General features: G+C 39.9%; 1 protein-coding gene across 1 annotated transcript; it reads right to left on the bottom strand.

The window, feature by feature from the left end:
• Window positions 1-9998: 9998 nt before the first annotated feature.
• Window positions 9999-20744, bottom strand: leo1 (LEO1 homolog, Paf1/RNA polymerase II complex component). Its single transcript, XM_038701895.1, has 14 exons — window positions 20621-20744; window positions 19040-19188; window positions 17535-17824; window positions 16721-16929; window positions 16286-16390; window positions 16094-16191; window positions 15722-15870; window positions 15324-15408; window positions 15047-15141; window positions 14812-14946; window positions 13188-13323; window positions 10882-11074; window positions 10650-10747; window positions 9999-10330 (listed from the first exon to the last, which is right to left on the bottom strand). The coding sequence occupies exons 1-14, from the start codon at window positions 20676-20678 to the stop codon at window positions 10214-10216; spliced, it is 1917 nt and encodes a 638-aa protein (XP_038557823.1). The 5' UTR covers window positions 20679-20744; the 3' UTR covers window positions 9999-10213.
• Between the last annotated feature and the right edge of the window lie 1737 nt (window positions 20745-22481).

Raw genomic sequence — 22481 nt, 5'->3', positions numbered from 1 at the left:
TTTATCATTTTTATTTTTTTAAATAAATCAGTGTTATTGGTCACCCTTTACGTCTGTCTGTGGTTTTTACAAATATTTTACCAATACAAAGTATAAAAACAGCTTGTGACTCTCAATGATGCCGTGTTCAATTATAATAAAAACACAGGGTTTTTTTTATTTCCTGAAAAATCACGAGTTGGGACATAGAAGGTTTGTGCCCGACAGCGACGGTATATTACCACATGTGCTGATACAGCAGACACCTTCGTCCTTGCTCTCCCACGGTTATGTGGCCTGCCCAGCTCCTATACTCTACTACAGCACTGCTTTACTCTCCTGGAAGATTTAGCTCTTGAGAACCTTTAGCCTACATACCATGAGAACTGGGAGAGGCTAGTTATTCCAAGAAATAAAGTTAAGCAGTATTACCGACCTCCTGTCAGACAGGTTGACACAAAAGAAATTCAGACAGTAAGGCGGTGAAACAGAAAGAAAAGAAAGGTCTGTGGAAACTAATGAAGAGTTTCCATGGGGGAGGAGGGGGCTTTAACCAAGGAGACATGTCATGGCCAGCAAAAATGTAGTCTATCTGATTAATCTGGTAAGAGGCCAAGGAAATAAGGTGTTGAGTTAGGAGTTTTGTTATATGTGCGCACTACAGCAAATACAAAAATAAAGTAAAATACAGTTTTGAGATGAGTGAGGAAAAGATTTGACAGATAAAGAAAAAGAAACAAAAAACTCTATTTGACCTGGACATGAATGGGTTTCTATTTCACATCTTTTCCAAGAACCAAAATCACATATACGGTGCGGCCTATTTTTAACAGCTTGCCATTTGCATCATGCTGTTACTGTAGATGAGAGGAGTATAGATGCATGGGTAGTGACCTGCAGCATGTCATGTGGCCTGCATCATCATGAAGTGATTAATACTTACAGAGGAAATCAAAGCAGTAAATATGGGAAAGATTTGAGGACAAATTAAAACAGCAGATCATAGATGCGAAGCCCCCTGCAAAGTTCAACAGTATTACATAGTGAATGGTCTTAGTCCAATTTGTTATCTGTTCACATTGCCAATGCACCTAACAGTCATAAATGAAAGAATACACACGAGAGTAAGCTAATTTCAGAAGTGCTTCACACAGAGGTGGCTGTGTAGTGAATGACGTGGAGGCAGTAGGTTTAGGTCAGTGAGTTTAGTTTAGAGGGGGTGAAGAAGTCTTCGCCTGTGAAGAGGAATCTGCGTCCTCAACAGAATGTGCTGCTGTTTCAGTTCAGGCTTGCCGTGGGGATTCCTCACTAAGAGAGGGCCTGGACCTCCCAGCATGCAACAGAGCATGCTGACATTTGTTAATTCAGTCAGTCAGTCAGTCAGTCAGTCAACCAGCCAGTCAGCCAGTCCCCCTTTCTTGTGGAGGACTATGTACTCAGTGCCACAACGAAAAATAATCATTTACATGTAAAAGTCTTGCATTCAACCCTGCATGAAAAAAAGTAAAGTCAAACAAGTCTTGGCAATCAAATTTGCTGATGATCCTACAGCTGGAGAATATTTTCTTTAAACTCTATCTTTCCAAAACTAGATTTCTGGAAGTTAGTGGAGGAAAAGTAGAATGTCTTCGGAAATAGACATATATAAAGCAAGTCTTTGTAACTTAGGCATTCAGAGAAATAACACATTAATTCTACAAATGATCCAAACCTGGTCCATTTGAATAAATTCATGGTCACTCTTGTCACCAAAGTCATACAATCATCCTTCATGAAGTTTGGATTTGAGGGTATATTTTTCCCAATATTAGAAAGCATGTCTCTAGGTGTCCCAGTCATGTCCCCACTGTTCAATTTAAAACATTGACTAGTAATCATCTTTGTTGACTTTGTCTGTGTCGTCAGAGCTCTTTTATGACTGCAAACTGGCATTCAATCTAATGTGAACTACATGTAACAGCACGTTGTAAAGGTGATTCGGGTTCGAATTACAGGGGGGATTGGGGGTGTCTGACCCCCCTAATTATGGCTTGGACCTGTTGGCAGTTTTGCTGTAGAATAATGACCTCTGACAACAAACGTTGTCGTGTGGTATGGGACACCCATGAACTGGTGTAATGAATTTGATTTATCATCTACAGACTGCACACATTAGTTAAACAAGCAAGGATATTGTAAGCATTGTAAGATTTTAGTTTACTGAAGCCGCGCCTGCGCTGTACTGGGTTTTCTTTCTGGCCTGGAAAAAAAGTGTACCCGCCCGGTTGTCACTGTATAATTTGCACCCTGGGTGATTCATTTTTAAAGTTAAAGTCTTTTCTTATCACACTTTGACATTGTTTTGTCTCTCGTCTGCACTTTTGACATTCTGGAAGGCAATTTACATCTTGTTACCGATGAAACGTCTGCAGCATGTGTGTGTGTGTTCATCTTAATCTGCTGAGCTGTGATTGTTAATATGATGTTGAAAGAGAAAATCCCTCCTCACAGATCAATCCTCTTAACTGATTAAAGCTTTACCAGAGGTTCCACTCCCTGCAGCCATCTATAGGTCAGCCGCCTGCTGTTATGGAGCACATTGGGTTCAGTACTGATTAGGGCCATTACAACTGTTGCTGTAATGAAAGAAATAATGTTAAGCTAATGAACCTTGATAATTGAAAACTGTAATATATAGCATTACACAAACAGTAATTATTTTGAGTACATTTTGAGCACAGTGCTCAAAAAAATTAAACAGATTTTTTGAATTCGGCCAAGTCTTTTCATTTTTGAGCTCCATTCACTTCTAACAGGCAATGTGACTACTAACAGATAGTAATTTCAACCAGGAAGACTATCTTTATGTGTCACTCATTCACAAGTCACTTTCTCTCATACACCCTTGCTGTTATTGCCCTCTAACAACTGACTCTGGGCGATCTCCCTTAGTTTTCCAATAAGGTTTTACCACAATCAGCATAGCCAATGAAGTCACAGTCAAACTTTAAAACCCTTCTCTCCTCTATTTCTATGCCTCTACAGCTGCAACACCCCAGTAAAGTACCACGTCATCACAATGGGGTCTAATTGCCAAATTAGTTTTCACGTTCTCCTATTCAGTGCACCACATGTCAATAAATTATTGTTGTTTTACTCAGTCAAGTCTCTCCTGATTGACTTTTATTGCTTTCTCCAAATTCTACTTTAGTCTTGACCCAGTTTGGACACTTTCCTCTGTGTCTGCATTTATCTGCTATGTCAAAGTTAAAGAGACTGAAACTGGGTCAGGCTGAGCATGTGAGGGGCCCTGAAAAGAGGCTAACCAGCAGGCTAGACCATTGTCCCCTCACTCCAGGTATGAAATGAGAGTGTGTATTTGTGTGTGTGTTTGTTTTTGGCTTCTCTTTAATGCACTGGGTGTTCTCACTCAACCGATGCTCTATTTGTGGAAGTATCCATGGCAATAATGACTTGCAGTCATGGAAAAGGGGCGGATGGACAAGTGGATGCGTCTATTTAGCACACATGGTCGAGATCTCTGTTCTCAGCCAGTCTATTTACCTACTCAAACAAGAGTGGGGGAGAGGGTTGAACAGGTTGTGAGGCTAAGGATGGGTAAAAATTTCAAGAAAACCAAAGAGAATTATAAAAAGGAAAGAAGGAAATTGGAAGTAAGGAGTTTAGGGAGTGATAACAAGACCAGAGGCCCCAGGGATAATTTGGATTTGCAACAAGACACAATGCTTTACTTTCACAACATGACTAAAGCTGCTGCATTCTGCTTTCCCAAAGTATATGCCATTACATAATCAGCATCCTACGGCATTAACGATGCTGTTTCTGAATCATTTACAGTAGGAGAAAAGTACTTGCTCACCAGTAACACATTGCACCAAGTCACAAGAAAAAGATCACTGACTGGACCAGTGATTGTGCACTGCTGCAGCAGATATACAGGGACTTCTGAGAGAGGGAGGGAGAAATGGAGACAGGGTGGGAAAACAGGTAATTAGCTGAAAGCAACTGTTACCTGGAGACTAGAGATGAGAATGGGTGGAAGAAGGTGCGCGCACACACACACACACACACACACACACACACACACACACACGATAACCAGATTTTATAATTCCCTCTCTGTCGGGAGCCTGTTTTGAGCAGAGAAAAGGTGTTAACTTCAGCAAAAACCAGCTCTCTTGCTCTGCAGCACCACTCTCAGCAGTCCACTGTGGAGTGATTTCATAGACTCCACGGAAGACAAAGACAACAGAGTCCTAATCATCAGTCATCAACCAATCAAAACAGACATCTAAATGAAAGTGTCCCAAAGGGAATATAAATGCATTGCAACCAGGAATGAGGGAACAACCCATCCCTGTTTGCAGTGCTTGCAAATTTGTTCCAGAAGACTGAGGGACATTATGCCATTAAAGCTACATTATGTAGCATTAAAGCTATCAGATAAAATGCTAACAACTTCTTGCATCATTTGCATTATGCGCTGTATAAAAGAGCAACTATTTAAGATCTCTTCAGATTTGTTTCAGTGTTGCTCTGAAATCAAGGACTAAATATCTGTGTTACTATGACAATTGTGAAAACAGGTGGTTACCACCGTCAGGAATCACTTAAAATAAAGTGATCATTCAACCAAAGTCTGTGCAAATGCTCGTAAGAGATCGTACATTAGTCACCTATTATCCTGCTCTAAATGCTTTGGCTTATCTAACTGAGGTGGTGAGACAGGGGGGAGATGACACATAACTATGATGGAAAGATATAGACAGAGAAAGAAAGAGATAGTTTGCTTGGCTTGGTGCTGGCAGGCTGGTTAGATAATTGAAGGTCAGGAACAAGGTGTAATGTGCTGTGAGTCGCACTGGGCTCTGAAATACCGCAGGCCTGGGGAGACTGGGCAAGCTTTCGGCCCACACATGACCTTTTTCGCATCCTCTGTTCTCTTTTACAACATTATTTTCCTCTCTTTTTTTAACGTCCTGGTCCAAGATACACATCCTATCTCGTTTATACCCAGTTAAACCAGAAAACTGACTAGTGAACAAACTCTGCTGCGCAACCAAATTTAAATTAATTCACTTCACCAGGGCAACACAGGATGCACAAGATAAGTGTTAGACGATTTGTGAGTGAGCGAGTCAAATTTGGGACAATGTGCGTCAATTGATTCATATACAAGACACCTGTAATATTTCTATATTATGAAATAGCGCAACCATAGAAAACATCCTGGTTAAGAATATTTCACCCAGTGTAAGATTATATAGCTTCAATAAACAGTATGTGCAAGCTGATATAGTATATACCATACTGTCAGACAGTGTGAAACAGAATGATTTTAACAACCTTAAAACTATGATCAGGGTCAATCAGGCCTGGTAATCAGATACTTTTTGGCATCCTACCCTGTGGAGGAAGACTCCAGATCTTCCAGGTTGATAACAGTTTGCAAACAATACTGCATGGCTTAATGCAAACTGGAAACATTTAACAATCACACCCCTTTGACAGAACCCCTTTTTCAAACCTGATGTCCCATGATATCCCGCATGTCAAGATGTTTCCACAAGATGCAGGCATGACACCTGGGTCAGAAATTGTGTAACAACATTGTCTAATCTGTGAATCACATGTCCTGTGTTTCTCACTGAGTAAACAGTGATGTAAGACGTCTTAAGATCATTTACTTAAGTACAAGTACCAATACAACAATGTAAAAGGCTATATTACAAGTAAAGGACCAGTATTTAACTCCTACTTAAGTATTTGAGTAAATTCTCATCTGATTAATATATTATTATATATGACATTATTAGATGATTAATTCTGATGCATAAGTTTGTAATCAGCATTTTAATGTATTAGTTAGCTGTGGTGTATGTAGTAAGGGTCTGGCCCCCTCCAGTTGGCAGTACCTTCATCTTTTGGTGAAATATTGGATAATTTTACCTCTTTGAGACTCAGACTGCTATTTAAATAAAACCATTTAAGAATGAAGTTGATAAAACACATCTGAACACATCTGAAACATGACATGGGTCACCAATAAGACACTGCTTTGTGTAAGGAGTCAGTAGTCAAAAAGGTTGGGAGCTACGGTTTAATCTTTAACAATGCATTGCATTTCACAAGATCAGAATGTGTGTTTTTTAGGTAAAAACCTAATCTGAAAAGTATTGAGTCACCAACATGACACTGCTTTGTGTAAGGAGTCAGAAGTCAAAAAGGTTGGGAGCTATGATTTAATCTTTAACAATATATTGCATTACTCATCATGTATTTTTTTTTTTTGGTAAAAACCTAAGTTGAAAAGTAGCAAGTAACTCTAACAAAATTTGTGACTGTAAACAAAAAGTACAGTACTAGAGTAAATGTACTTCCACCACTGAGAGCAACCCTTGTGAATGTGCATGGGTCTGCCTGAACCTGGATTCAAAAATCCATGTGGGCTGCAGAACACTGGTCAACCCTTTTAAAAGCCTGTAATTACCATCCTTTACTCACATCTGAGCTCAGAGAGTGACAAATCAAAACTGTTTTGGTGCATGGTGTATTTGGGGGTTTAGTGAGGCAGAAGAGTGTGCCTGGAGAAGCTGTGCCACAGAGGGTCAGCTTGCTTGTTTGTTTGTTGTTTTTTTTTTTGTGTCTGTTTTCGGAAAAGCTCAAGTGTAATCTGTGCGCAGAGCAGCTCACAGTTGAAGGTGACCCGTTGTTTTCAGATTAAGCATCAGAACAGGCTGACCCAAATCCTTAAGGTCAGAAGGAAAAAACATATCATACTGAACTGTTACAATTGTGCTTGTGTGTATGTGTGCATGACTAATGCACACCTGCTTGTGCGTAAGGGAAAATGCTAAGACCCTCGCTGCAGTCTCTGGGCCAGTGTCATGTGTGAGTGTTTGAGGATCCTGTGGTGAAAGTAGAGTATTGTGTTTCTATTTTATTTATTAGGCCTCTTATATAAGCACCAGCAGGGAGAGGGGGCATACTGAGACAGGGTTAAAGGGCACTGAGCTATGAAATACAGTCAGGGTACACAGAGTTGTGTACTGTAATTGAGGTAGTTAAATTAATAGTATAATAATATGTGAACAACAACAACAAAAGAACGATAATAGACAGAAAAAAGGACCTGGGCCATATAGAAATCACACCAATGATTGTCGGGAAATACTTGACTAAGTCTGAAATTAAATGGGAATTACACATTAAGAAACTCAAGTTCAGTGCAAAATGTATCCTGTTTCCACCAGAGAAAACAAACTTAAAGTCTGTACTGTTTGTACCTCTTATACTGTATATTCCTATATTTTATGGTTAAAAATATGTTCATGCAAGCATCAAATATAGCTCAATAGAAAACAGAAAACAATCGATTTGGGTGAGACAATACAAATTATGAAAATATAAATATACATGACATTCAATATATTACACACAATGTAGAAAAGGGCTTTAGGCCATCCCAACAAAGTCAGACAACAAAGAAGGACAAGTACAAAAGTAGGTAAATATTTTCACCAATCAAAAGAGAAAAAGAGAGAAAAAAAATTTCATGTGAATAAACCCTGTTAATAAAAATTTAGCATGAACAGGGTCAGAATATTTTCTGTCCTGGGAGGAGGCACAAAGCATTAAGTTAAGTTTAGTGTACTGATTCAATGACGGTCTTTGTTAATTTTCAAATTAACACCACTCTAGCATCATAAAAAGCAGTGTAACTGATGAAATTAAGGTATGACTCAAGGAACATACGTAGTTGTAATATCTGGATACACACACAAACACTCAGGTCAACCAGGGCATCAGTGCAGGCAAACAAAGAGGAGGCTGAGATCACTCAAAACGCATCTCTGTTTACTTCAAGGAAGCACCTGGCCTAATACTGACCCAGCCGCTGGCTCCCCTAGCCCTGGGCCTAATCGGCAGAACAGTGGCCAAGTTACCCCTCAGTGACATCAGTGACTCAGCTGTCTTTCAGTGTGTGTGCCTGCAAGGCTCTAGGAATTGAAAACATACTCTCTCTGCTCTGCTTTTGCCGCTGTCTGTGCTTTCTTCACAGAAAATGTGATGTTACAGGGAAGAAGGGGTAGCTGGGAGAATCAACTGAAGTGATACAGACAGAAAGACAAAATGAAGGGGGAGGAGAAAGGAAAAAAGCAGTGTGAAATGCTGCAGCCCTCCCCTCTGTCTCATCCCCCACTGCTCAGTGCTGACTGTGTGTAGCAGCCCCTCCCCTTTCCTCCCCAATCCTTACTGTGTGGAATTGGGTTTACATAACCCACTGCAGTCTGAGATATCGCAGCACATCACTACTGGTGACACCTTCTCTTTCAAGGCAACACACAACATTTGCATGAAGCAGCATTAAACATTCATAGTATGTACTATATATTGCTTAGCATGCGCTATACAGAGGACTACTCACTGCAAGACAAGCTAATGCTGCTGGTTACAACTAGCCCTAAGCAATGAGTGTTGTAGTCACACATAACCTCATTCCAACCAAGCAGCTTTATTATGTATTTTCAGGGAACTGGTCAGATTCCAAACACTCAGAAAATACCAAAGGCTCGGCTGTCCTGACAGAACCTCACTTGTACACACGCGTGTAGAGTGTGAACAGTGCCCAAGAAGTCTTTGATACTTCTCTCTCTACTGACAGTAGTCTATGGCCATGTTAAAGCAGTGCGTGTGTGTGTGTATGTGTGTTACAGAGTCCGTTGCCAAGAGAGAGAATGCAGCCAATTTATGTAACACTTACTTAATCACTTATTATATTTTACCAGTTTTGTATTCTGGGTGGCAGCCAGTCCTGCTTAGACAGGGCTAGGGGAGAGGTTAGATTTGAGGGTTGTCATCCATCTCTGGGAACCCAATTTAATGCTTCTGTGTGTGTGTGTGTGTGTGTGTGTTTGTACAACACTGTGCGTCATTCTGGCTGATGAACTTGAATCAGTAACTGGGACTCCGCATTCCCCTCTCACTCTGTGGCTTTAAAAGGGATCAAGTCACAATGCCTCACCAAAGCTCACTTGCTGTCTAACAACTGGAGCACTGACGTACGAAACCGGACTGGAATTCTTTCTGAGAGTCCTCAAATTACTATTTTTAAGTATTTCATAATCATATCACACAGTATGTTTTGAATTATACAATTGGATTTGAAACCTGAAATTCCTCAACTTCAACATGTTAGCATGCTAAATTAGCATTCAGTTTAAAGCACCTCTTTGCCTCTATCATTACATCCAGCCTCAAGAATCTGTCTTGTTTGAGTGCATTTTGACGTTCACCTTTGATTTTAATGTCATAGACAAAAACATTTACATTTTTAAATTCAAGCACAACAGATGTTTTTATGTGTTCAGTGGGAGATTTTGGGAAAAGTGTCCAAAATTTTTCTCTAAATAGTTGGGCATAAAAAACACAATGAATAAATAAATAACTTAAAGGTTATTTCCATTGCAGTCCGTGTTGGAAAGCTATCAAGCTATTGTCAAAACCCTGTTAACTCAAGTAAAAGATGTGTTTCACAACTGACCAAATATATAGTCATGTAGTCTTCATGTTGTTGTTGTTTGGCAGAAGTGGGGTAACGGTGTGGGGAAGAGTTGGAAAATGGAGAGTCAAGCTACACTCCTTCCCCTTCCTCAGGGCTTGGAGGCAGAGGACCTTTGCTCACGGTACTACTCAATTCCCAAATCTCTTGCCACTCCTGTCAGGTGGGGTTTAGTTGGTTCTTTCAACACCAGTCTCCCAACTATCCTCTCCAGGTCTTGAGGGCACCTTTTTATCCACATGAACTGCATGATCTTCAAAGCCAAACTGATCTGGTCAATGCTGTGTTTTGTTATGTGAATAAGTGATAGAGTAAGTGGCGGGGTCTGTACAACACTTCAAAGAACCTCCTTTTTGTTTGGAATATGGACTAAGCATTATGTTTCAAAATCTCACAACAGTGTGATTCATGCATATGAATCATAATGCTTAAAAAATAAATATAACAGGGCCTTGGGAAGGTTTGGTTACATAAGACAACCATTTCTTTATTTCTCACCTCTGCTGTACACAACATGAAGAACCCCCCCCCCCCCCCCACACACACACACACACACACACACACACACACATATACACGCAGGTCTTAAGAAAATCTACAAAACAAAATATGGCTGTTTATATGCCATGTGGGCCGAGCACTAATAATACAGTGGAATTATAAAAAAGTGAATTATTCGTCATCCTCGTCCTCGTCCTCCTCTTCATCGCTGATGACATATTTCTTGGCCTTCTTGGTGGCCATTTCCTCGTCATCCTCTGCCTTTCTCTTTCCTGATCCCTCGCCCTCCTGCACAAACCAGAACATAAGAGGTGACGCACTGATATGTAGTCAAGTGTCAGTAGTGCTGACAACAGCGAACATTCTGTGCAGCTTTTCAGTACTTTCAGTTTGTCATGTTACAGTTGAATTTCTTTCCCTGGCGGTACCACAACATTACTTTTTGCAGAAACACTCAGTGCAAAATGAAATGTACGTTCAACACCAGGACCAGTATTTTCTGTCCTATTCAGTTCACATGAGGGTAATGTGACGAGTTGGCTTTTTAACCTCAACAGTGTACTGCATCACACTGCCCCCTGTCTATCCAGCAGGTTACTACACCTACCTCATCGCTGTCTAGCTTCTTGGCCTTCATCAGCCTCTGGGCCTTGTCATCGTCAGAGCCTTCATCGCTGTCTGATGAGTAGATCCTGGCTCGCTCCTCTAGATTGGGTGGAGATGGGGCAAAAGCAGGAGGATGTTCATTAGACGTCAGTGGCTTCATAAAAATGGTCTCACTTGTGAGAGAGTATAAAAAGAGAAAGTGACTGCGGTAAACATAACGTGTTCGTCCACACCTCTCAGGCCTCCTCCTCCCTTGTATTTGCTCTTGATGGCTGCCAGGCTGATGGCTTCCTCGCCCTCCTCCTCGTCATCGTAGCGGTCGGGCTCCAGGTAACTGCTGCTCAGGCCTCTCTGGTGCTGCTTCTCCCTCATCCTCCTCTGCTGCGACTCTCTGCGGATAGATGCTCGCAGCCGCTCCTCCTCTTTCTGCCAGGAGACACCAGTGGGAATTATTTTAAGCACTGGCTTCAAGTTTGACATTTCGTTTATAGCTAGTTATTTATTGTAAAATCGTTTGGTTACACTTAGGTAAGCGCATAAATGTGTGATAAAAAATTCACTGTGTGGTACTTCTGTGATGAGTAGCATCTATCGTTTTTCCAACCTACTTTAGATGAAACCCTGCCTACTTCTATATGATGAAAGCCTCAACAGCTGCATGCCCATGGAAATCAGTATGAGCAGGTAGCTATTACGTTAACATTAATAGCTGGATGTTGTTGGTAGCATGATTTGAGAAAACAGTGACTTGGAATGACTTGAAAGTAGATTTCATAACAACCTGACATAATGCTTTAGAATTTTGTGACAACACATCCATAAACAGTAATCATGGACTTGATAGTCTTACTGTTGCTCTTGCAATATATTGAAAGTGAACTTTCAATATATTGCATGTATCATATTAAAATGTTAATCAACGAAAGATTTAAGATCTTTAGTGGAGGCACACCCTTAATGGAAACAGCAAACAGCCATATATTCCTATATAACATGGGTGCATTGTTTATGTGAATAGTTTAAACCACCCAGCCAGTCTAGCTAGCCAATTCTTGTCTCATTTGCGGTCTGATAAACACTTAATTCATAAAATTCAGTGAGCATATCGCTATTTCCAAGCCACGTGAGCTGTCATATTATCTGTATCTGGACACTGCATAGACCTTAAAATATTGACAGTTTTTAAAAATGTTTTTGAAAATTAAGACACATTGAAAGCAGCATTTAAATGGACACAGCTTTTTAAAACACTGATTACTCATCACAGGAAACTCTACTGTGATTGGTTCCCTGCCACTTGTGGAATGTGGGACTCCTGGTTTTTGAACCAGGGACGGCTACACGATACACCAGCACCACCCAAGCCATACTTTATGTAAACAAGATTACTGAACTATATTTATACAATAACTTTAGTAAAACAGATGTAAAATAGGACAAAGGGAAGGTGTTGTTCTCAGGAGAAGGGGGCTAGAGGGAGCACATACAGGTACAATGGCATCCTGACTCTGGCTAAATCTACATCTGTCCACCACAGAGGCTCTATCCACAACATGGATGGGTAACTAGTATAATGAGTTTATTAGTATAATATAACAAATTAAAGGCATCACATTAATTTTAGTATACTGTTAACATAAATATATGACTATATTAATTATAGGATGTTACTATATTCTTTATAATTTCACATAACAGTATACTATATATCTTATCACTTGTATAATATTACAGTTACAGTAGTTTCATTTTTGTGGGTTGTTTACATCCATTAAATCTTTGTGCATGAAAAATGGCCTACATTGATCTCTAATTTGTTGATGCTAATTACTAACTTCATAATCAATAATCCTAAGCATTCATGCATAATAATGAGTTCAACATTTGAAAGTTTGCTGCAACAGTCAACCTTTTTATAATGCCCCTTCCCATCCAGACTTTGATTGGTCAAGTTACGAAGGGTGACACTGATGAGCGCAATTGACTTAGCACGCTATGTATCAATCTTAAATGGACATCTCAAGGTGGGAAAAAAATAAAAATAAAGAAGAAAAGGGAGTAGTGGGTTGAAGTCCGCAGTCAAACTCATCTGCTGAACATCTGTCATATTAATCTGTTTAACAAGGTACAATGGGAACACTAAAGGAGTTCTGTGTCAAAATATGGAATATAAGCATGAGTCGCAGGTCACACAGATCTGGTGAATCATAGACCCCATTTACACCTTGTATTAAAATGCAGTTTGGGTAATCAGACTGCAGTCGGATAGAGCTTGACCTCATCAAAGTACAGATGTAAATGTACTCAGATTAAAATCATATCTAGATACCTCCCAGACTTGCAGACACTACATCCATTTCACTGACCACTGTGTGACATCATAATGTAAGCATGTCTGGTTATGTCTTTATGTGACTAGACATGATGCTTGTCAGCAACTCATGCAAACTCTTTTGCTGCCTGTGGTAACAAAAGCTTCTCAAACAGGGCGGAGAAAATAGAAACAGAACATAACAGATGGACAGTGTGAGAGTGTTACCTTAATCATTTCGTTGCGATGTGACTCTGGATCTCGTCCAGCCATGGGAAGGATTCTGATCTTCTGCGTCTTGGAGCAGCGGTCAGCCAGTGACAGGGTCATCTTCCTGTGGGTGGCGCTGTCTGTAGAGTGGGGCCTGGAAGAAAACACACCACGTCAGATTAAAAGTGAATGTGTACATTTCCCCAGTGCTTGTTCTTTTTTTTTTTTTTGGTAATTTGCAAGAAAAGCTTAATTAACCACAAAAATGATAAGATTTGCATTGCAAATTGGCAAAACACATCGATGTACTGCCAAACAATGCACTGAGAAAAGTAGCAATGAGCCAGAAAAGGTAAGGAATAAGAAGACAGATATAAAGCCAACTTGGATGTAAACAGTGTAGGTTTATATTCTTTTAATTTGCTGTTTGCAAATGGTTTATGAGGAAGGAAATTCATTCAACATGTTTGCTCATTTAATGATGCACACAATGTGTTCCGCTGAAAAATACTTAATGCAAACATATACATATCTTTCAGCATCATACAGCTAAGACAGCTTGTGGATGGTTTGAAATTGGCAGCAGACCTCACCGAACACTAGCCTGTTTTCCACGCTGTGCCCCACCAGTAGATCCTCGACCTCACCATTAGTTTTATAAAATTGTCTGTTAAATGTTTTTGTACCAAAGTGTTTCAGTGGAATAAGCGTTTTATTCTGTTTCTGTCTGCATAGATACCAACATGTATCGCTGCCTCAGCTTAGTCATTTTTTTATATAAATCATTTTTACTCAACAAGAAGGAACTAAAATGACTCCCTACATTATCAGCTTTTTTGTCATATTAGATTTATTTTTGCAACATTTTATCAAAACATTTTTATAATTTAACCTACAACTAATTCATGATCCTGCCCTGAGACCATTAGAAGCCTATCAAAGCAGAAAATGTTGCAGCGAATGAAGACATACTTTTTGTTTTCAGATCAATGCGCCTATGATTTTTAGAATCTCTTCTGTTTGGCAAATTGAGCCTCATTAGTTAACCAGCAATAACAGAAGAAAACTAAGCCTAAACTCTGTATCCATGTTGCTTGAATGTTTTTGTTCCATTAATTTCTGTAGTTGCCTAAAGCTCCTCTTTAAAAATAAAAACACTGTGTCCTAACCATTTGTACCCTGAGCAGCTTCAGCCCTAATCCTAATCAAAACTCTGCTCTGATGATAATACTCAGTCAGAACAAATAGTAAGGTCCTGTCTGGGAGGCTGGAGGGTTGTTGTGCATTAAAGGAGCTTTGGCCAGTGTCCTACTAGACCCATGTGGTCTGAGAAGACAGAACATCCAGGTAGACTTGGGGGCGCTAAGAGGCTTACACACTTCTTATTGGGAGAAACCTGGGCAGCTTGCACAAGGTGATCCAGGGACTTAAAGCAAAGAATGCATTTCTGAATGCAACTTGAATCAAGGCTGCCATTGTCGCTGTTTGAAATTAGAGGCAGCCTGGGGCTTATTTAGTCTACGGCTGTCAGAGAAAGGAGGAGTATCCCTAGCAACTCATAGTTTTTGCTTCAGGTCTGTGTGAGACTCTGGTCTTAATAGCAGCCCGTCAACAACACAACAATGGCATGTTATTGTATTACCTGAATGTGAGTTTGGTTTTGAATACAGCCTGTCCCTGCAGTCCAGTGCCCTGTCGGATGAACAAGTGGTTGTGGTCTCCCTGCAGAGGAGCTTTGTAAACATCAAACACCTCGTTTCCCAGGTGGAGGGACATGCTGCAGCAAGAAAAAGACATTTGAAAGCATAAAAAGTACATAGCACGTCCCGTGTGTCAGAGTGTAATAACCTCAAAACCCAGCTAGACATAACACACACCTGCCATCAGACCATTTGACAATGCGAGCGTTGCTCTCTCGTGTTTCATTACCCTCCTCGTCTCTCTTGGCTCTCCACCGAATGGTATTCTCCACCTGCGGGAGAGTATTATAAACTCTGGTCCATCGTTTGATAACAAAATCGAGTCACTTCCGAATGTCTTGACAAGTGTCACATGTGTTCTTAGAGGCTGATAATGCTTTCAATGTATTTCCATTTCAACCCATACAGACAACTACAAACCCATTCATATACACACATAAGATGGACTACATACCTTCAGTTTGAGCCTGGTCCGTCCCTCTTCATCCAGCATCTCTTCATCTTCAAATTCATCCTCATAGTACTGAGGATCAAAGGGTCTAAAAAGGGCAAATCAGTGAAAATCAAATATATACACCTTTAAGTTACAGAAAGGCTTTTATGGCCACCAATAAAATTTAGGCAAACACCACAAAGGAAACTTAAGTAAAAACTCTTGCAATTCTCCTCCTCACTAGCAGCAGAGTAAAAGAATCCTACCGGGTGATGTCTATTGAAAGTTTCGGAAAAGGAGTGAGGAGAGGCATATTTTCAATCTTTTTATCTTTTCCCCACATTTTAAAAAGGACATAAGAGCTCATCAAGTACAATGGGTGTTTTTAATGTATTTATTGACAGTGCCATGGTTCTGACCTGGGCTCCACAGACAGGAAGTTGGGCAGCTTGACAAAATAAAGGTCAGATCCCAGGTCTGTGCTGACTTTTGGAATCTCTACTTCGATCCGCGTTTCGGGCGCGGGTTCCTCTTCGGCCTGCTCCCCCTCCATCCCATCCTCTGTATCCTGGACACAGAAGGGAAGGAGAGGAAGAGGAAGAGAACATTTCAAAAACAACACTGTATGATTCAATGACCTGCAATAATAGGGATCAGCGCAGAGAGGCTTAGCGGGAGGCTCTGAGGAAAAGAGATTTGAGAACTCTTTATAAAAAAGGATTTGGCACAATTAAAAGAGGCTTGGTGATCAGTGGAGGAAAGAGACGGAGAGCGAGAGGAAAGACAGATACCAGGGGCTGTCCCGGGGTCGGAGGCTTCTCTGCATCGCTGTCGGAAGAGATGTCGTCAGCCTCTCCAAACAGGTCGTCTGCTGCTGCTGCCGTCTTATCTGTGGAACAGCATGGAAGAAGGACTACTTTGAAGTACACATGTCCAGTGGAAATGCCAAATTTAACAGTTGTATAATGTTAACAGTTTCTTACTTTTCTTTGTTCCGATATCACTGTCTGAATCTGAATCAGAGGCGGTTTTTGCTTTGGTTTTCTGTCTCAGGAAATCATCTTCACTATCGCTCCCCTTTGCAGACTCTGAAAATTAAAATCACAAGTGATTAACAGTATAATTTCCACATGACCGCATGGACTCTAAAGGTACAGAACACATCTTACAAATGAAAAAAGGAACATTACATCACATAAAAAAACACTAAGGGAAAGATTAATATCATATTAATCTCAGAGTTCTGAGATTAATCAGAGTTCTGAGATTAATCTCAGAGCTCAGGATAAAATTTTCACATATGGCCTTAATCCTCTTCCACAAAACGTAATGCGTGGAGATTAACACGAGAGGCTGCCTCATGATCCAGGTCAAATACAATATTTCTTCCATATTTGAACACCAGACCCCGGGAGTACCTGGCTTCCTGTTCCTTGGTCCCTCGTCATCAGAGTTCTCTCTTTCTTCATCAGAGTAATGACGTTTCTCCTCGTCTTCCTCGGACAGGTCGCTCTTAGCCCCTCCTTCCCACTTCTCATCATCTGACTGGTTTTCCCTGCCAGAAGCTTCTCCATCAGAGTGAGGGGTGCCAGGCCCCGACTGCGGAGTCCCAGGATCGCTGTGCATGCTGGTTTAAAACAAACACGTAGAAATAGATCAAGAAAAGAAAGCCTGGTCCTCCAACAACAAAGGAGCACGTCTTAAAATAACTTTACAGGTTAGGCTGTTATTTTGCCCACACAAGTACATTTTGTGATGAGGGCTAAAACAATAAGTCAATTATTAGTTGATCAGCAGAACATGTGTTATGAATATGATATTTGAACTGATTCATTGTTTAATTTATTTTTAAAACATCCACTTTTCGAGCTTCTCAAATACGAGGTCTGGCTGCTTTTCTGTCACCACAAATTGGATTTCTTTGTGAAGATGTCTCCTGGGGCTTTGGGAAATTACCATTTGGGCATTTTTCACAAGTTTTTCAACATTTAATGGACAATACATTTAATTGTCAAAACAAATATCATTGTCAAATTTTTATTTGTTGCAACTGTAGTTAAATGGTAAGGCTGGTAATATTCCATGTTTTTACTGTTGTCAACAAATCCCTTAAAAAGACCAAAACAAACACTCATTACTTCCTGACTTCACCAGTCTGTCTGTGGCACTTAGCCCAAAGCAAATTTAGTTATTTACAGCATGGTCTAATATATAATATAATTTATGGCGTACCTTCTGTCTGAACGGACACTGCCCCTCTCAGATTGAGGGCTCCCTGCTCCAGACATCCCACTGCCAGCCGGGCTTCCTCCATCTGACCGGTGGCCCCTGTCCTCCTCGTCATCATCCTCATCTTGATGGCCATGCTCTGAGCCGCTGTGCTGCTCTGCGTCAGAGTGATCGTTGTCCCCTTGGTCTGAGTGCATGCTGGCGTCCGACTGGTTCCCTGATGGTTCAGACTGGTTGTCGCTGCCGCTGCGTTGACTGTGTGGCTCATCCTCGCTGTCGTCTCCAAACAGCTCCTGTTGGGTAGAAGGAAAGGTGAGTGAGTTTAGCTGATGTACATACCGGCATCATCACAGCATACTGTACTCTGAAATACCATACCTCTCTGCCATGTACGCACACACACCCATCCTGCAACTACAGACACAACTGTGACTGTGAGAGAAGCATACATAATGTTTGTACTGTTGCTCAGTGTTTCTAGCAGGGGGTGACAATTTAGTTATTATAGCTGAACCTTGGGGTAAAAAGGTAGGGTTCATATGCAGCCAGGGAAAAACCATTACAGCAGATAGTTGAGAGGCTGCCAAACATTCACAAGCTGACTTTCAATTAGGGTATTCCTTTTTCCATCTATAGGAGTGCACATGCAAACTTCCACTGTACTTTTCAATCAGTCCACAGTTAGTCTATGCAACATTTTTTAAAAGAAATAAGATGTATTTTGGATGAGGGCAATTTCAATGATCAGTGGTATCCCATAAAAAAAAAAAACTATGGTAGACATTACAGAGCAATGACTTTTGGTGAAATTGTTTCTATTTCTCCTCTTGGGTATGATAATAAGCAGAGTCTTATGTAACTGACAAACGTGAACACCCAGGCTCAATAAAATGAGAATGCAAGACAGAAATGTTCATTTATTTCTTGCCTTTATACCCCCATTCCTCCTCAGAGGTCATTGTGGGACCTGAATTATAAAAATGACAAGCTGAACATTTAATTAAGTGACTATTGGATAGGATTCAGGCTAGGGCCAGGCAATAAAACAATAATGACAATTATCCCAATGTAATTTTCCTCAATAACAATATGAATAAATATTCAATAAATTAGCAATTACTTTTTCTATTAAGATATTTATTATTAATTTTACTTCTGCATATTTGTTAATAATAATAATTATCATAATTGTTCTGAATGTTCTACCTCAGATATGTTAAGTGATCCACTGTTTGGCATCAAGTGTTTGTCATGTTCTGACCATTAAGAACCAAAGTTCACCGTCAGGTTTCTTCAACTTTCACTCTGAAAACAAAAATCAGCCTTTAAACTTTTTGACATTTTCGTGATCGTTTTCAATGTCAAATGATTTGAATTTTTTTATTGTGATAAAATTTTTGGCCACATCGCTCAGCCCTGAGTCAGGCAGAGCATGTCTACTCCTGCACTACCAGACCGACATCCACACTGTTTTTACCGAGTGTCATCAGTCAAACACAGACACACACCTTATTTATACTGGGTTTTCCTGCCTCCTGGCCTTCCTCTTCATCATCATCATCCCGTTCCCTCTCACTGTCACTGCCACTGCCTGAAGCGTTGCTGGCAGATCGCGGTCTCTCCTGCTCTGAGTCTGAACCAGAGCCAGAGCCAGACTCTGAAACACAATAAAGACACATAGTTCACATCAGTTCACAGAGGGTGGTTGTGTCTTAATTATCATTATTCTTATGACTCTCATTACACACTCTACAATGATAACTCATTTTCTGATAACTGTAAAACGTAGAGTGTAAGAATGAGTAAGCATTGGCGATAAATACAACAACAGATTACATTGCTTTTCCAATTGTAGCGTGCAGTGGTGTTGTCCGGGACTGCATTATAGTGGCAACACCACTGCAAACTACAACCTCAGTAATAACATTAACATTATTCTCTGTTATGTTGCATTAGTATATATATGAAAAATAACACATACTGCAATAAAGGATGTTGTCCATGTCTTCCACCCTAATGCTTCCTTTGAATACGTTACATACGTTTGAATGAATATGTTTGCAGCTGAAACTGGTCTTTGCACGGCATAAGATTTGACTGATACTTTTAGCTGTCTGTAGACAAAAGTACTGGGACACGTACAAATTACTTTTATGACATCCAATTATAAATCCATAGGCATTAATATGGAGTTGCCCCCCCACCTCCGCAGCTAAAACAGTCCCGCTCTTCTATAAAGGCTTTCTACAAGATTTTGGAGTGCATCTGTGGGAACTTCTGCCCATTTAGCCAGAAAAATTTTTGTGAGGTCAGACACTGATGTTGGATGAGAGGGCCTGGCTCGCAATCTTCTTTCTAGTTTATCCCAAAGGTACATGATAGGGTTGAGGTCAGGGATCTGTGCAGGCCAGTGAAATTCTTCCCACACTAAACTGGGAAAACCCTTTGTTTATGGAGCTGGCTTTGTGCAGGGGGACACTGTCATATAGAAACAAGAAAAGGCCAAACACAAACTGTTGGTCTAAAAGTTGTATGTTGCAGCGTTAAGATTTCCCTTAACAAAGACCACACCATGAAAAAAGTAGTATTAGGACAGTAGGAGTGTCCCCAAAACTTTTGTCCTTATAGTGTATGTAACGTTGCTGTTAAAGCTCAGTGATAAATTAAAAAAACAATTGCAGCATACTCTCTCATACTGACACAAGCTGCCCTTTAGAACATTAATTAACAAGTGTTAAAACACGATGCTGCTTTCACGCACAACAACGTTTACACTAACATTTGGCCGACTTCAACATGTGCTTGAGAAACACTGTAACGTTATTGCAGTAGTTAGTTTGTTTCATGAACACTGAAGGGTGGTTAGCTTGTTAAAATAAAAACTGACAAAATGAAGGGCAGAACAAACGTTTAGTAAGTTACCGTTAAACATCCTAATCATAAGACACAGCTGTGAAATCTGTGTAAGGTTCAGGTCCCACTGTTCCCGATCATCACATGGGCAAAGCTACCTTCGGCTTTGCATCGGTAAAACCTCGATACCCATAAAAAAAAAAAGCAAACTTCCTAATCAAATGAGACTACATTACCTCGCTGATCATTGTCGCTGTCTCCATCACTCCCGAACAATTCATCCATGTCCGCCATTTCTTCCCAACTGTAGTAAAACTTAACCTACAGGAAATGATCGCCGGGCGTTGAGGTTTTGTTTCCGAGTTCAGGCTGAGGCGGACACGCCGGTGTAGTGAGTGTTATCAGCCGCAAGGAGTCGACATGCACCACGGTAAACTCAGGGGCCCTGGTCACCACAAAATAAAATACTCAATTATTACTCTAAATGCAATGGTTTGATATTTATTTTTTGTTTAAATAGTTTCCTTTTTAAACAAATAATAAACAGCCAAATATATATTTAGAAATGACTATCTATAACACTTTTTTCCCTGTACATCTTGAATCTTGAGCTGCTGTAACAAGCAAATTTCCCAGGTGTGGGATCAATAAAGGTTATCTTATCTCATCTTAAGATATAAAAGAAGATAAGCAAGAAATTCAAGGTATCTGTTAAGTATCATAACACACAGTAGACTCAGCTCCATCTTGCATCCCATGTGTGAAAAAATCTGGGATATCATGGCTAGAATGAAAACCAGGCTGTAAATTATATTGGTTATTTGTTTCAGCAATTTAAACATTGAAATCCATTTACATTTTTCTCACAAAATTCCGTTTTATTTTTAAATTGTTTAACTGTCTGGAAACCCAGCAGCATATTTTTATCATTATCTAACTTCATATTGGATCATCTCAGTTATAACATTTTAACATCCCAAATGTAACAGATTACATACAACTGATGTCTTTACAGTAGGTGAGTACAGTACTTCTTATTTCATGTGAAAACCCACAAAGCAATCAAAAGTTGCCATTTAATAGTGTAATATGGACCTTTGCACTGTTATTAATGTTCATGTATTTGTTAAATGCCTGTTTTATTATAATACAATAAAATTCATCACATCTTTGAAAAAGGAGAATAGATATACTGGCAGGTTACTCAATGCAATCTGACTCCACTGTTGCATGACGTCCACATACATTGACAGTTGTTTTTTGGTGCATAAAACCTACATTTTACTCTATATTTTAGTTTGTAAAACATAAACGTGTTATTCATACTGTACTGTACATGCTACAATTGTTTTTACCTTGATTGGCTTCCTTGAATAAAAGTTTTCACAGATATGCCTGAGGCATTTAGCACATGGCCATCACAAACGGCCATCTTGGATTGATGGAGTCATCAAGCAATGAATATCTGGAATACAAGACAGTAACCACAATGTTGCCATCAATCAACTGACACAGTCCTCAAGTGGCTTGGAGAACATAAACATGACACATTAATCCAAAATGGAGTTTAAAGTAACTGTCCACAAATGTGTCTTGTTGTTTTATTTATATTGTTTTTATCTCACTCTTTCTTCTGTACATTTTGAATATCAAGCTGCTGTAACAAGCTAACTTCCCAGGTGTGGGATCAATAAAGGTTATCTTATCCCATTTTAAGATTATCAGGAGAAAAAATTCATAGCATCTGTAAAGTATCATAAAGCACAGTAGCCTACATCTTCATCAGTGATATCATGAATAGAATAAAAACCTTGTTTTCTATTTTATTGGTTATTTGTTTAAGCAAAATTTGAAGTTGACTTTCTATTGCTATGGGAATATTATGGCAATATCATTGTGATGCTATGGAGGATTATATGTATTTATAAAAAACATAAATTATTAATGAGTAACCAAATACTGACTTTTCTATTAAAAACTCCAATAGGAAAATGAACGCACATTTCAGCAACTGTATTTATTGGAATTGTCTTCCTTCCAGCCATCTGCTGATGTAAGCTCAGGCTTTATTGGTGTTTCACTTGGCAGCTATTGGAA

Source organism: Micropterus salmoides, unplaced genomic scaffold (genome assembly GCF_014851395.1).
Source record: "Micropterus salmoides isolate LMB-PRFRI ecotype aquatic unplaced genomic scaffold, ASM1485139v1 Ms_hic_scaffold_6, whole genome shotgun sequence".
Classification (NCBI taxonomy): domain Eukaryota; kingdom Metazoa; phylum Chordata; class Actinopteri; order Centrarchiformes; family Centrarchidae; genus Micropterus; species Micropterus salmoides.
The sequence above is the reverse complement of the archived record's forward strand: the minus strand, read 5'-3'. Positions and strand labels throughout refer to the sequence as shown.

Bases quoted from the DNA above. Each gene is read 5' to 3' on its own strand.
- leo1 (XM_038701895.1), bottom strand. From the start codon at position 20,678: ATGGCGGACATGGATGAATTGTTCGGGAGTGATGGAGACAGCGACAAT. The intron at 16,930-17,534 runs GTACGCCATAAA...GTTTTAAACCAG, and splicing joins AGTGTCCGTTCAGACAGAAG to CATGCACAGCGATCCTGGGA. The intron at 15,142-15,323 runs GTATGTAGTCCA...ACTCTCCCGCAG, and splicing joins GGACCAGGCTCAAACTGAAG to GTGGAGAATACCATTCGGTG.